Genomic DNA, 13657 nt, shown 5'->3' with positions numbered 1-13657 from the left:
AGAAGGGAGGTCATGATTGTTGGGGACTCCATATTGAGAAACACAGCAAGTTCAATTCGCAGTTTGGACCCCCTTACTACAACAGTGTGCTGCCTTCCGGGAGCCTCGGTCAAGCACATCACTGAGAACGTGGACAGGCTCCTGGAACGAACAGGAGACGACCCGGTAGTAGTCGTCCACATTGGTACAAACAACATTGGAAGAGACAGACCAAAATCCCTGCAAAACAAATTCAGAGAGCTAGGAAGGAAATTAAAAGAGAAAACCAAAACTGTGGTATTTTCTGGTATACTACCCGCACCTTGCAAAGGACCATATGGACAGCTGGAAATAATTAATCAAAACGCATGGCTGAAGACGTGGTGCACACGGGAAGGCTTCACCTATCTTGATCATTGGACCACATTCTACAACGAGGACTATCTGTATAGACGGGATGGACTGCATTTAAATAACAAGGGAACTAGTCTACTCGGAGAAAAGATCCTCGAGCAGGTTCGGAAGCATTTAAACTAGAAAGGAAGGGGGGAGAAATCAACAAAAAAACAGAAGGGAGACCGCATCAAAACAAGAACAACAACTCAGGTAAGACAACCATTAAATGTATTTATCTAAATGCTAGAAGTATCAGAAACAAAATTCTAGAACTTGAAGCTACTGCACTAACAGGTAACTATGATGTGATAGGTGTTACAGAAACTTGGTTGTCTGAGAGTGATGGGGACGAATTTAATATTTGTGGGTATACACTGTATAGGAAAGACAGGCAGGACAGAAGAGGAGGAGGGGTAGCGCTATACATAAGAAACAGTCTTGAAGCCCAGGTGTTAAACCTGGACAAAGAAAATAAAACCGAATCAATATGGGTCAGAATAACGGACAAAAATTCAAAAGGCATAATAATAGGAGCATGCTATAGACCGCCAGATTCAGACGGTGAGCAAAATAATCTGTTATACAATGACATTAGAAATGTGTGTAGCAAAGGAGAAGCCATACTAATGGGGGATTTCAACTTCCCCCAAATAAAATGGGAAAACCCGGTGGGTAGCGCGAAGGATGAAATAGAAATGGTGGAAATGACAAATGACTGCTTCCTAACACAATTTGTGAAGGCACCCACTAGAGGGGAGGCATGCCTTGATTTAGTCTTTTCAAATAACGAAGATAGAATAACTAAAACAGAGGTCAGAGAACCACTGGCAAACTCAGACCACAACATGGTCTCATTTGAAGTGTTTTTTAAATCCCCAAAAGAAATGACTAAAGCTAAGGTTTACAATTTTAGAAAAGCAAACTATGAAGGTATGAAACAGAGACTAACAGAAGTAGATTGGAGTAAAATAGAGAAAACACCCACAGAAGAAGGATGGTTGTTCTTCAAAAATGTAGTACTAGAGGCACAAAACAATTATATCCCTAAAGTAGACAAATCTAAATGTAAAACTAAATTGCCAAAATGGTTTAATAGATCAATTAAAAAAAAATATTCAGCAAAAAAAGGCACTTTACAGAGCATTAAAAAAGGACCAAAAAGAAAGTACGCAGAAAGAGTACACAGAACTGCAAACGCAAGTCAAAAAGGAAGTTAGAAAGGCCAAGAGAGAAATAGAAATGAACATTGCTAAGGGAGCTAAAACCAATTCCAAAATGTTTTTCCAATATTACAACAGCAAGAGAACATTCAAAGAGGAGATTAAATGTTTAAGAGATACAAATGGCAAAATCGTAGATGAAGAAAAAAAAATAGCAAATATGTTAAATGATTACTTTTCACAAGTTTTTACAAAGGAAGATACTGACAACATGCCCCACATGTCATCCAGTTCCTATCCAGTTTTAAATAACTTTAGCATAACTGAGGCAGAAGTGTTAAAGGGACTAGGAGCTCTTAAAATAAACAAATCCCCTGGGCCGGATGAGATCCTCCCAGTAGTACTCAAAGAAATGAAAGAAGTAATTTACAAACCGCTAACCAAGATCATGCAGCAGTCTCTTGACACAGGGGTTGTACCGACAGACTGGAAAATTGCAAACGTAATACCGATCCACAAAAAGGGAAACAAAACTGAACCAGGTAACTACAGACCAGTAAGCCTGACTTCTATTATATGCAAACTTATGGAAACTATAATAAGATCCAAAATGGAAAATTACCTATATGGTAACAGGGTACTGGGAGACAGTCAACATGGTTTTAGGAAAGGGAGATCGTGTCTAACTAACTTGCTTGATTTTTTTGAGGATGCAACATCGATAATGGATAATTGCAAAGCATATGACATGGTTTATTTAGATTTCCAGAAAGCTTTTGACAAAGTCCCTCACAAAAGATTAATTCTCAAACTGAACGCAGTTGGGATTCAAGGAAACACATGTACATGGATTAGGGAGTGGTTAACATGTAGAAAACAGAAAGTACTGATTAGAGGAAAAACCTCAGAATGGAGTGTGGTAACCAGCGGTGTACCACAGGGATCAGTATTAGGTCCTCTGCTATTCCTAATCTACATTAATGATTTAGATTCTGGTATAGTAAGCAAACTTGTTAAATTTGCAGACGACACAAAAGTAGGAGGAGTGGCAAACACTGTTGCAGCAGCAAAGGTCATTCAAAATGATCTAGACAAGATTCAGAACTGGGCAGACACATGGCAAATGACATTTAATAGAGAAAAGTGTAAGGTACTGCACGCAGGAAATAAAAATGTACATTATAAATACAATATGGGAGATATTGAAATTGGAGAAGGAATCTATGAAAAAGACCTAGGAGTTTTTGTTGACTCAGAAATGTCTTCATCTAGACAATGTGGGGAAGCTATAAAAAAGGCTAACAAGATGCTCGGATACATTGTGAAAAGTGTTGAATTTAAATCAAGGGAAGTAATGTTAAAACTGTACAATGCACTAGTAAGACCTCATCTTGAATATTGTGTTCAGTTCTGGTCACCTCGCTATAAAAAAGATATTGCTGCTCTAGAATGAGTGCAAAGAAGAGCGACCAGAATTATTCCAGGCTTAAAAGGCATGTCATATGCAGACAGGCTAAAAGAATTGAATCTGTTCAGTCTTGAACAAAGAAGACTACGTGGCGACCTAATTCAAGCATTCAAAATTCTAAAAGGTATTGACAGTGTCGACCCAAGGGTCTTTTTGAGCCTGAAAAAAGAAACAAGGACCAGGGGTCACAAATGGAGTTTAGAAAAAGGGGCATTCAGAACAGAAAATAGGAGACACTTTTTTACACAGAGAATTGTGAGGGTCTGGAATCAACTCCCCAGTAATGTTGTTGAAGCTGACACCCTGGGATCCTTCAAGAAGCTGCTTGATGAGATTTTGGGATCAATAAGCTACTAACAACCAAACGAGCAAGATGGGCCGAATGGCCTCCTCTCGTTTGTAAACTTTCTTATGTTCTTATGTTCTAAATCAAGTCATGCCTCCCCTCTAGTTGGTGCCTTGGCAAATTGCGTTAGGAAGGAGTCATTTGTAATTTCCACCATTTCTATTTCATCTGTCATGCTCCCCATCAGGTTTTCCCATTTTATACGGCAGGAGTTGAAATCCCCCATTAATATGGCTTCTCCTTTGCTGCATGCATTTCTAATGTCATTGTATAACAGATTATTTTGCTTGGCGTCTGAATTTGGCGGTCTATAGCATGCACCTATTATTATGCCCTTTGAATTTGTGTCCATTTATTCAGACCCTTATTGATTCTGCGTTGTTTTCTTCTTCCAGATTTAACACCAGGGCTTCAAGACTATTTTTGATATAGCTCTACCCCTCCGCCTCTTCTGTCCTGACTGTCTTTCCTGTGCAGTGTATACCCACTAATATTATATTAGTCTCTCTCATCACTCTCGGATAACCAAGTTTCTGTAACACCTATCACATTGTAGTTACTTGTTAGTGCAGTAGCTTCAAGTTATAACATTTACTTTCTCTCTAGTATTTACATAAATACATTTAATGGCTATTTTACCTGAGTTGTTGCCTTTGTTTTGATGTGTTTCCCTTCTGTTTACTTTGTTGATTCCCCCCCCCCCCCCCCTCCCCCCTTTCCTTTCTAGTTTAAATGCTTCTGAACCTCCTTGGGGACCCTTTCTCCAAGTAGATCGGTTCTCATTTATATTTGTGCAGTCCGCCCCGCCTGTATCGATAGTTCTTGTTTAGAATGTGGTTCAATGTTCAAGGAAGGTGAAGTCTTCCTGTGTTCACCACGATTTCAGTCATGCATTTTGATTATGTATTTCCAATTTTCCATATTGTACCAGCAGTATCCCAGAAAATACCGGTCTTGGTCTTGTCTTTCAATTTCCTTCCTAGCTCGCTGAATTAGTTTTGCAGTGATTGTGTCCTATCTCTTCCAGTGTTGTCTCCTGTTCGTTCTAGGAGCCTGTACACGTTTTCAGTGATCTGCTGGGTGTTCTCAGATTTCCCACATCATGCAGGTGTCACAGATTACTGGTTTGAAGATCAATTTCCTTTTTTTTTTTTGTAAGTTTTTAGTTTAGTTTCTGCAGCTGTCAACCTGCTTTCAAACTGCTTCTAACTGCTCTGTACTTCTCGACTGTACTTCTCCCACACTGTCACTCCTTTTGTTGTGAGGCCTAATAGGGATACCACTTAAAGAAGATCTACTGTTCCCATAAGGGACCGTTCTGCAGGGAAAAACCTGAAGAACTTTAACATATGCACACTGAATCTTTATGATTTCCTGGATTTTATTGCACAGTCAGACAACCACAGTCTCAGTAATTTAGATGAATTGCCTCTGAATCTCAGCCCAATTCAATAGACATACTGAATTTCAATAACACATACTGACTCCCTCAATACTCAGATATTGACCTGTACATTATTTCTCTATCTGGCTAGTCTTGCTCTGAGATGTAGCCTAGTACATTGTGCTGTTCCCTCACCCATCATAGTAAAAATGGTCATTCCTTTCTGTCATTCCTCTTCCCCTCCTATCATTCCCTCATTGTAAAGACACAGGGTTGGCAAACATACATGCAGTTCCTTTGGGAAATCCGCGTTCATTTAATTCTCAGTGTCAATACTGTGTGTTTTAGTGAAGGAAGCAAAGATCAAATCATGTCTTAGAGAGATGGTTACTAAATGAAAACCTTGAGTAATGTCTCCTGCTCATTTTATTACTGTATAATAACATGTAGTTTTTCTTTAACATCATCATAAGAAATTAACTGAGTAAGTAAAAGCAAAACAGTAGGCAAGTGTGTGTTAATACACTATAATAATAAAGTACCAGCCACACTAACTTTAATAAAACCAAAGCAAAACAACACAGTCAAAAAGCTTAAATCGCTATGCACTCTGAAATTAGCTGGCAGGTGTTTTTTGGGCTGTCACAGTAGCAGAGGCAAAAATAATGGCTGTTACTTATAGTTATCTTAACGTTAATAAACTAACTGTGAAACTAAATGAACACAGCACACCTACAGACATTACAAAGTGCAGCAGCAATATACAAGACATGCACATTATTTAACAGAATGGTGAAGCAACTCACCAGAATGGTGAACACCAAATTGTCCGGCAATTTCCAACTTTGTGTAGCAAGAGAAACAGCACAGCGTATTGCCATTGGTTTACGTGCCATTTTGTAACAATGAGATGCATTTGTGGAAATCAAACTATAAAACAATTCAGTGATATGACGCCGGTTCTGGAAAGATTGAATAAACCAATCAGTGTCCCTCAAGATACTCTCGCGATGACAAATCACTTTTTTACAAACCAGTACCGTATCCATTGTGAACCAATCACTATCAATGCCAAGAAGGTATTCTTTTAAGCAAAGCTCCTGTTCCTTTAGCCGGACTCAACAATAGGAACAATCTGTTTCACCACAAGGGTGTTCCCTTAGGCAAAGTATTCTCTTAGGAGGTGTTCCATTACGTAGAGATTACGGTATCTATTTTCTACCATGTAGAAGCTTAACCCCCAAACGGGTTTCTCAAATGATCACTGCCAAAACTGTTTGACATTCTGCAGAATTCTTCTGGTTTATATTTCCGTATTGGTCCAGTGTACTATAATGTTCTTCATGTTGTCTCTTGCAGCTCTGGTATTTGCACATGCAAAAAGGGAGTTTACGGTTCCAAGTGTGATGAGTGCCAGCCTGGCTATTTCCGATTCAGTGACACTGGATGTCAACCATGTCAATGCAACAATCACTCAAGTTCCTGTCTGCCTCAGTCAGGTAGGTGTTTACAAAGCATGTCAACTTTCCACAATGCCATGAATTTCTACCCAAATAAATGCGAACAAATAGAACAAATCTTGGCCTGCCTATTGTTACAGTACCTTAGGTAAGTTAGTTCAATATTAGTTCTAATCAAAGCAGTCATTATTAAGAAATATTTTTCACAGTATTCTTAGCTAATAAAGTACTGTATTACAGTATGTAACTCATGCATCTTATTGTTCATATAAAAAAGCCCCTCCACCAGGGTGGGACAAATCACTTTGTTTGCTGGTGGCCGTTTGGCCACTAGCTTTTAAAACCTGGTGGCCAAGTTAACTTTTATGTTAACTGTCATTTTCTTATGAGGAGATGTGTGTTTTGCTCCTTAAGTTGTGGGGGGGAACTATAAACAATCGATGTGCCAGGGAACTAACTACATAGAATGCCAGAGAACTGTTTTCTGTGCATAAAATGCCAGAGAACTATATGCATTAAACACCAGGGAACTGTTTACATTAAATGCCAGAAAACTATTTACCGTGTGCATAAAATTTGGCCCATCTAAGCGCATCTGGTTCCTGGCCTTGTCAGGCTGTGTCTTCTCAGAAACAATACTAGGTAGCCCATTTCATACCCTCACCACTGATAAATCAAAAGAACTACTGTCTGTATGTTCTTGATGAAATTAGACCATTAGTGAGATCTTTCCCCTTTAAACTAGTGGTACAATTTATGTCCCAAATATGACTCTGTTTTCTTGTATCTCTGGTGGGTTTGCTTGCTCCATTCAACCCAACATCATATTTAGCAAGGGCACCATTTGGACCTGTGCTAGTATTTTAGTGTGACCCCTGGGTTGCAGCCTTGTTATTCTTTGAAAGAGTGCCTGGGGATAGTGTCCAAAGAGTAGACAGAATAAATACATAAATAAATAACTTTATTAAACAAATATAAAAAAATAACTTTTTACTTGTCAGAGTTGCTTATAGTTTATTTGGATAGTGCCAGATACAGTGTCTGAATGTAGCAATATTACTGACCTGTCCGTCTCTCGGTTTGTTGCTGTCAAAGATGCTGAGCTCCAGTCGAGCTGAGAGGCTGTGATTGGCTAATGCAGCAGTGGCAGGCACATGACTGTTTTTCTGCAAAGTTGCACATTATTGATTGGCTGGTTCTGGTGGATAATACAATATTTTTTGACCAATTTTGTCTTTGTTTAGCATTTCCTGTCCAATAGATGTGAACTGAGCTTTCATAAAGGCCAGTCTAATAGTATTTAAAATACATGAAAGCAATCAAAAATAATACATTTAAAATACCAGAAGAAAAGGGTGATTATTTAAATATAGAAAAAACACTTCCCTAGTTAAATTGTTAGTCTTAATAACAGTAAAAAAGCAAAAAAAAAGCAGGTAATTTCAGAAGTGTTAAAACAATATATCTGCTGGGTGGTATTACATTACTGCTGACAGATTCTTAATACTTTAGGTGAAATATGCAGTGTATAATCATAAACCAGAGTACCTTTATCCATTGTAGTTGCTACAATGTGTTTAATTCAGAAGATACAGTTTCTCTTTCTGTGTATTAATCTTCTTAAAAGCTAGGAGATGCCCCTTTCCAAGCATGATAACCCCATGCTCCTGGTTGTTTTGAGTGCTTTGTCTCTTTCAGGTTTGTATTGATGAGCGAGACTTGAATATTCATGAGGAGAGATTGGAATAGCACAGATTAAAACCCAAGCCACAGTGAGGTGCAGGCTAGAGAACCAAACAATCCATTCATCTAGTGATGCTGCTAAACTCTGGTATAGACTATGAGACCTGTGTGGAGGCAGAGATCCTCACCCAGGACATTCACAAACACTGGCAACTGTTGTTATGTATAATAGCATCATGCCAAGGAAATGAGGAGAAAAAAAAAGAATGTTGCTTTATGTACAGTTGCAAAAGTAATGGCACCCTACACTTAATATAAGATCATTCAAGAAAACAGGCATTTAGTGAACATACAACTAATTAATATGACAAATAATAAAACCAAAATACACAATTTCTGGTAGTAAACAATCTTTATAAAAAAACAAAAGCACTTAAGCAATTTCATATATTTTTTCATGACAAAAGTATTGGCGTCTGTAGCAGGGTGAGATCTGAGCAGGCTATCTGACGCATGCACGATCCTGGAGGGGAGGGCAGCAGCCCTGTAAGATCTGCCTGTCAGTCACGGCAGTGACACGGAAAGGTTGGGTGAGGGTATGGGTATCTCCTCTCTGAGTTATTGGAAGGCAGGCCTTGGAGGGTCGCTAGACCTGTAAAAATAACCCTTTGCTAGTTCCTCGGTCTTGCTCTTTTAGGAACAGAGACCTGGAGCTGTGTTGACAAACAAAAACAAACCCTGGATTAAAAACCATAATCGAACACCATTGTCTGGAGAAAGAAAAGGGGCAAGCAAGAGTGGCTGAGGAAGACAGCCGTTGCCAAACAAATGGGATTGATTATTACGTACCCGAGTGGGACGTGTAGAAGTACCTGGGGAGGTCTGGACAACCCCGAGAGTTATAGCAAGGGAATAGCAACGCACAAATAATATCAGCGCCGCATTGAATAGCGACGGCTACAGAACACTGCCAGGGGCAGCACCTTTTGTAGGTTTATTACTGTGTTTTGCTTTCGCCTTTGGTTATGGAATATTATTTTCAGCATTTGCTTGTGCATTGAACTGTGACTGTTTCTACCTGAGTTGGTAACCCTGTGTCTCCTGATTACCGTTGTCAGTATTCAGGCCATGGACGAGAGCACCCTCTGTGTGCAAAATTGAGTTGGCGCCCCATTTTTACTGTCTAACTTCATATGCCTGCCGCCTAGCTGCAATATACATAGGCACTTAGAATTACTGTTCGTTTTATTTTGTACTGCACATCACAAACAACATGATACAAAACAATTAAAATCAAAGCATTAATATTGTACTGTTACTCATATACATATATATTGCACAATAACACAAAGCAAATTAAATATCTACCCGCTGAATCGGTTTTTGTTTCAGCCAACAAGGTGTTCACGTGTGGCAGCAGTGCAATAGCAGAAGCCACAAGGCGGTGACTTCAACTCCCTAGCAACAAGCCTCCTGTGTTGTTGGTAATGGAAAGCAGCGGGTTTGTGCATTTGAGAAACGAGAGGAAGACTCATGAAATGAATTGGAGACTGAAGTTGATGAGAAGCTAAACCCTTATATGAAAAATTAGAAAAAGCAGTCTGACGCCCCCGATAAAACGAGGGAGTGGTTGTACAGTATTTATTTGTTAGCCTGTTTGTTTTTCTATGGGTCCCTTGCTGTATCGCGGCCCTCGATAGATAGCAGATTTATTTTGGACCCCGACAGCCGCGATATATCGAGGGGGTGGTGTATTTGAAATTACTGAAGTGCTTTTGTTTTTTTTATAAAGATTCTTAAACTACCAGAAATTGTGTATTTTGGTCTTTGTCATGTTAATTACAAGCCAATGTTCACTAAATGCCTGTATTTCTCATGTTTTCTTGAATTATGTTAGATTAAGTGCAGGTTGCCAATACTTGTGTCTGCTACTGTATATTATTGACACAAACATTTTCTATACAAAATAACTGTCACCCTCCTGCGCACTGGTGATACATGGTATACATGTGTGTCATTTCCTTTTTCTAAAGTACTTTTTTTTTTTTCTCAGCTAGTAAAATATAGGAACAGGTCATTATTCTTATTTTTATTAGTTTACTTGTATGCCTGGTCTCTGGAAACAACAATAGTGGGATGGTAAGTGAATCTTATACTGTAAAATGACATTTTATAATCTCTATGTGAGGCTCTCCGGAGATTGAAAGCAGGCTGATAGCCGTGTCTTTAATATATGTTACAGTATATGAGGTGCCAGCAGGAAGTGCTCAAAGGTTTCCTTGTCTATCTGCGTATTGTTTCTAAACTAAAGAATCTGTAATCAGCTCTCTCTGAAAAATCCAAGGAAATCCATCTGTATGTTCTTTTGTGGAATGCTGTAGTAAGTGGAAGAGCAGACTCTAAATTCAAGATACCTTTTATATGCTTACAAAACAATTAACCATAGTCAAATTACAATATCCAATGAATCTGTTTTTAAAAGAATATGTCAAATGTGATTAATCGGTCATTATTATAAACTTCACAAATCGAGACTATAAGAAAATGAGAAATGTTAAAAACAAGAATTAGTTTTTTCAGGACACCAGTATTAATTGACTTCAGGACCACTAAAGGTTTCCGTTAAAGAAGCAGCAACAACATGGCTTGTAACTCATTCCCTACACTCATTGCTTTTTGTGTAATTTAAAAAAAAACAAAAACAAAAACCCTGTAACCCTTGGGGCAGAAGTGGCACGTGCCCCTCACTTTGAATATGGGGTGGGGGGAACTATATATTTTTCCCTTCCACTTTTGTTCAGTCATTACATATGTGTAATACCTTGTTGTATTTGTCACTAGTTTGTCTTTAAAGGGTTTAAAATAGACTCCTGAGTGGCGTATCTGGTAAAGGCGCTCCTCGTGGAGTGCAGAATGTGCCCTATTGGCTGGATGTCGCCGATTCGAGTCCAGGCTATTCCACAGGGTGTCCTCGGCTCACTGCTCACCTGTGGTCTGGCCTGGCTGGCGCCTGTGGGCTTGCCTGTAAGCTGTCCAGAGCTGCACTGTCCTCGGATGCTGCAGCTATGAGGTGGCTGCATGGTGGGCCTGCAGTTTGAGAAAGAAGCGGTCGGCTGACAGCACATGCTTTGGAGGACAGTATCTGTTCATCTTCGCCATTCCCAAGTCAGCACGGGGGTAGTAGCAGTGAGCTGAGCCTTATAAAAATTGGCTATTCCAAATTGGGAGAAAAAATTATAAAAACAGTTGGCAACCACAAAATTAAAAAAAAAAAAAAAAAAGTTTAAAATAAAATGTAAGAATGAAAAAGTATTCAGAGGATGGGCCACATTTATAAACAATCACAATAAAGTCCCCCTACATGAACTTATTGGTTTTACCCAAGATCTGCACCGTGGCTAACTTGGCAGGCGGTCAGGAGAGATGACTGCATGAAATATTAATACTTATATATATATAGACATATTTTTTATTTATGACTTATGCAAAAATATCTGAAGGAAAAAAAGGTGGGACGAGAGAGTATCAGACTGCTAATAAAAATTAAGTCATGTTGGGTTTTAGAATAAAAATAGGTTAATGTTGCAACGGGGCCATGAACAAGTTCGAGTTCAATTCCCACCAAATCTTTTCTTTTTTTTTAAATTTGGAATCGCCAGTTTACAGGGTTTGCTGCTGTGCAGTGAACCAAAGATGCCCTGGACGACCTAAGCTCAGCCAATTGTGCGCCGCCCCCAGGGAACTCCCGTCCACGGCCAGCAGTGGAATAGCCTGGACCTCAACTGGCGATCCTGCACTCCGAACTGAACTGGCGATCCTGCACTCCGAACCGAACTGGCGATCCTGCACTCTGAACCGAACTGGCGATCCTGCACTCCGCGAGGAGTGCCTTTAAGGATGCGCCACCCGGAAGCCCCACCCACCAACATCTTTTATTATGTACTTAGATTAAGCAGTAGCAAATATATCAAAAAGTGGCATTTCAAAATCACATAAGCCTTATTTTAGTGAAAGTTGGGTACATTTTCTACATTTTGTTGTTTGTGTTTTATTTAGCACTTCCCTTTAATAAGCTGCTGTTGGAATTATAGGTACTGTACAGCACTATGCAGATATGCTACTGGAGCTGGTTATGACATTTGGTGCTACTTGTGTTTGTACTCAGTAAATGCTCAGTTAATAAATATTCTATATTTTATGTTGAAACACCCGTCCAATTTTGTGGATTTACTGTTACAAAAACAGTAACTTGAAAAAGATTGAACAGTAAAAATGAAGTTTAACAGAGCTTCTTAGCAAAAAAATGTTCGTCTCACAATGCTCAGCAGTTCTTCTGTACCTTTGTGCATGTATTACCTTGGATTCCCACTGATGTGATATTAAGGATTTGTCTTTCATGCAGCACTTTGATATGCTCTGTTTGTATCTGTCCTTGCAGTAACCTCTTCAGCGATGTCCAGGATTTATACTGAGACAGGATAAACCTGAATCCATGCTGGCCGTCTCATAATGCCATTACTATTTTTGATCCTAGAAGTTACTTAAGTTATAATTGATTCCATGATTTTAAATGTTAAGGCTGATGGGTTACTATTTTACTGATCTGGAACCCCCTTTTCTCTGTTGATTTGTCAGGAATCTCTGACAGCTATCTTGAGATGACCGCGCTTGTTTCTTTAAGTACTTGCCTGGATATCACCCAGCCATTCAGTAGAACAGTCGTTATCCCACCAGTACATTAATTTTTTCTCTTGAAACTTGCTTGGAATGCTTAGCTGATGCCACAGTAAATACCCAGGAGGTGCAGCACTCTCAGTTATTGAGATCTCCAGCAGAGCACTTTATGAAGGTGCATTTTGATGCCAGAGGTCACCATTCTGTACACACTTTGGATAAGAGGATGGTGAGGCTGACCCAGCTGTGCCTGCAGACAGCGTGTTTGATAATGAGACGCTGCGCTCTGAGGAAAGTTACAGTGGGTCCTCCGTCCAGTCCCTATAACCGTGAATGTCTGATGGGTGTCCTTGTCCAGATGTTTTGTAATGCTAGCCCTTTATCTGTTTCGAAAATGCAAAAATAAGGCTTTCGGGAAAAAAATAGATGCACTTTTCTTGTTCAAAAAAAAACAATTGCAAGTGTGTGAAAATTGTTGACACAGCAGCTGATAAAAGGTCATTAGTGTGTCTGTTTTCTCAGACATGTGTTAAAGTAAATGAAGGGAAGTATTTTGTCAGCTCTTTCTTCCTGGCAGGTAACCTCTCCCAAAACACATGGAAATGTTTTATTTTTTTGTGAGTTGGTAGCGACTGGATTCTGAAATTTTACATAACAGTGAGAAAGCTTGTAAACCAATGGTCAGAAATGATAACTCCCCAGCTCTACTGTCAGCGCCCAAGACCTTCTGTTTCTTTGGTCCCTCCCAAGTGTGAAAACTATTAGACTGTCCAAAAGAGAAATATTTTCTAAATTAAATAAACACCATTGTTGCACTCCTGTGCACTGTATCACATAGATGCATGTCATTTCTTTTTTTTTCTAGAGGATATTTTACAGGAAAATATACTAAAAAATAGGAACACATAATAACTGTTTTATTAGGTAATCTGTCTGGATTTATGAAATTCCAACAGCAGTTAGACTGCAAGGTGACATTTAAAAGCATCCCAATCCCTGTGTGAGACACTCAGGAGCTTGACTAGCGTGCTGTGTCTATTTATTGTGTGTTGTATGAGCAGCCACCATTGTCACAAAGTGCTCCAAGGTTTCCTTGTCCATCTTCAC

The 13657-nt window shown here is 39.3% G+C and overlaps 1 protein-coding gene across 2 annotated transcripts in view; it reads left to right on the top strand.

Moving 5' to 3' along the window:
* LOC121307072 (multiple epidermal growth factor-like domains protein 9) overlaps window positions 1-13657 on the top strand; it is a 170194-nt gene that overhangs the window by 95050 nt on the left and 61487 nt on the right. For both annotated transcript variants that reach the window (XM_041239182.1, XM_041239181.1), the window contains exon 3: window positions 6093-6232. In XM_041239182.1, coding sequence (XP_041095116.1) covers window positions 6093-6232 — 140 coding nt within the window. The remainder of the gene's footprint in view (window positions 1-6092; window positions 6233-13657) is intronic.

The sequence above is a fragment of the Polyodon spathula genome, chromosome 52 (genome assembly GCF_017654505.1).
Source record: "Polyodon spathula isolate WHYD16114869_AA chromosome 52, ASM1765450v1, whole genome shotgun sequence".
NCBI lineage: Eukaryota > Metazoa > Chordata > Actinopteri > Acipenseriformes > Polyodontidae > Polyodon > Polyodon spathula.
The sequence above is the reverse complement of the archived record's forward strand: the minus strand, read 5'-3'. Positions and strand labels throughout refer to the sequence as shown.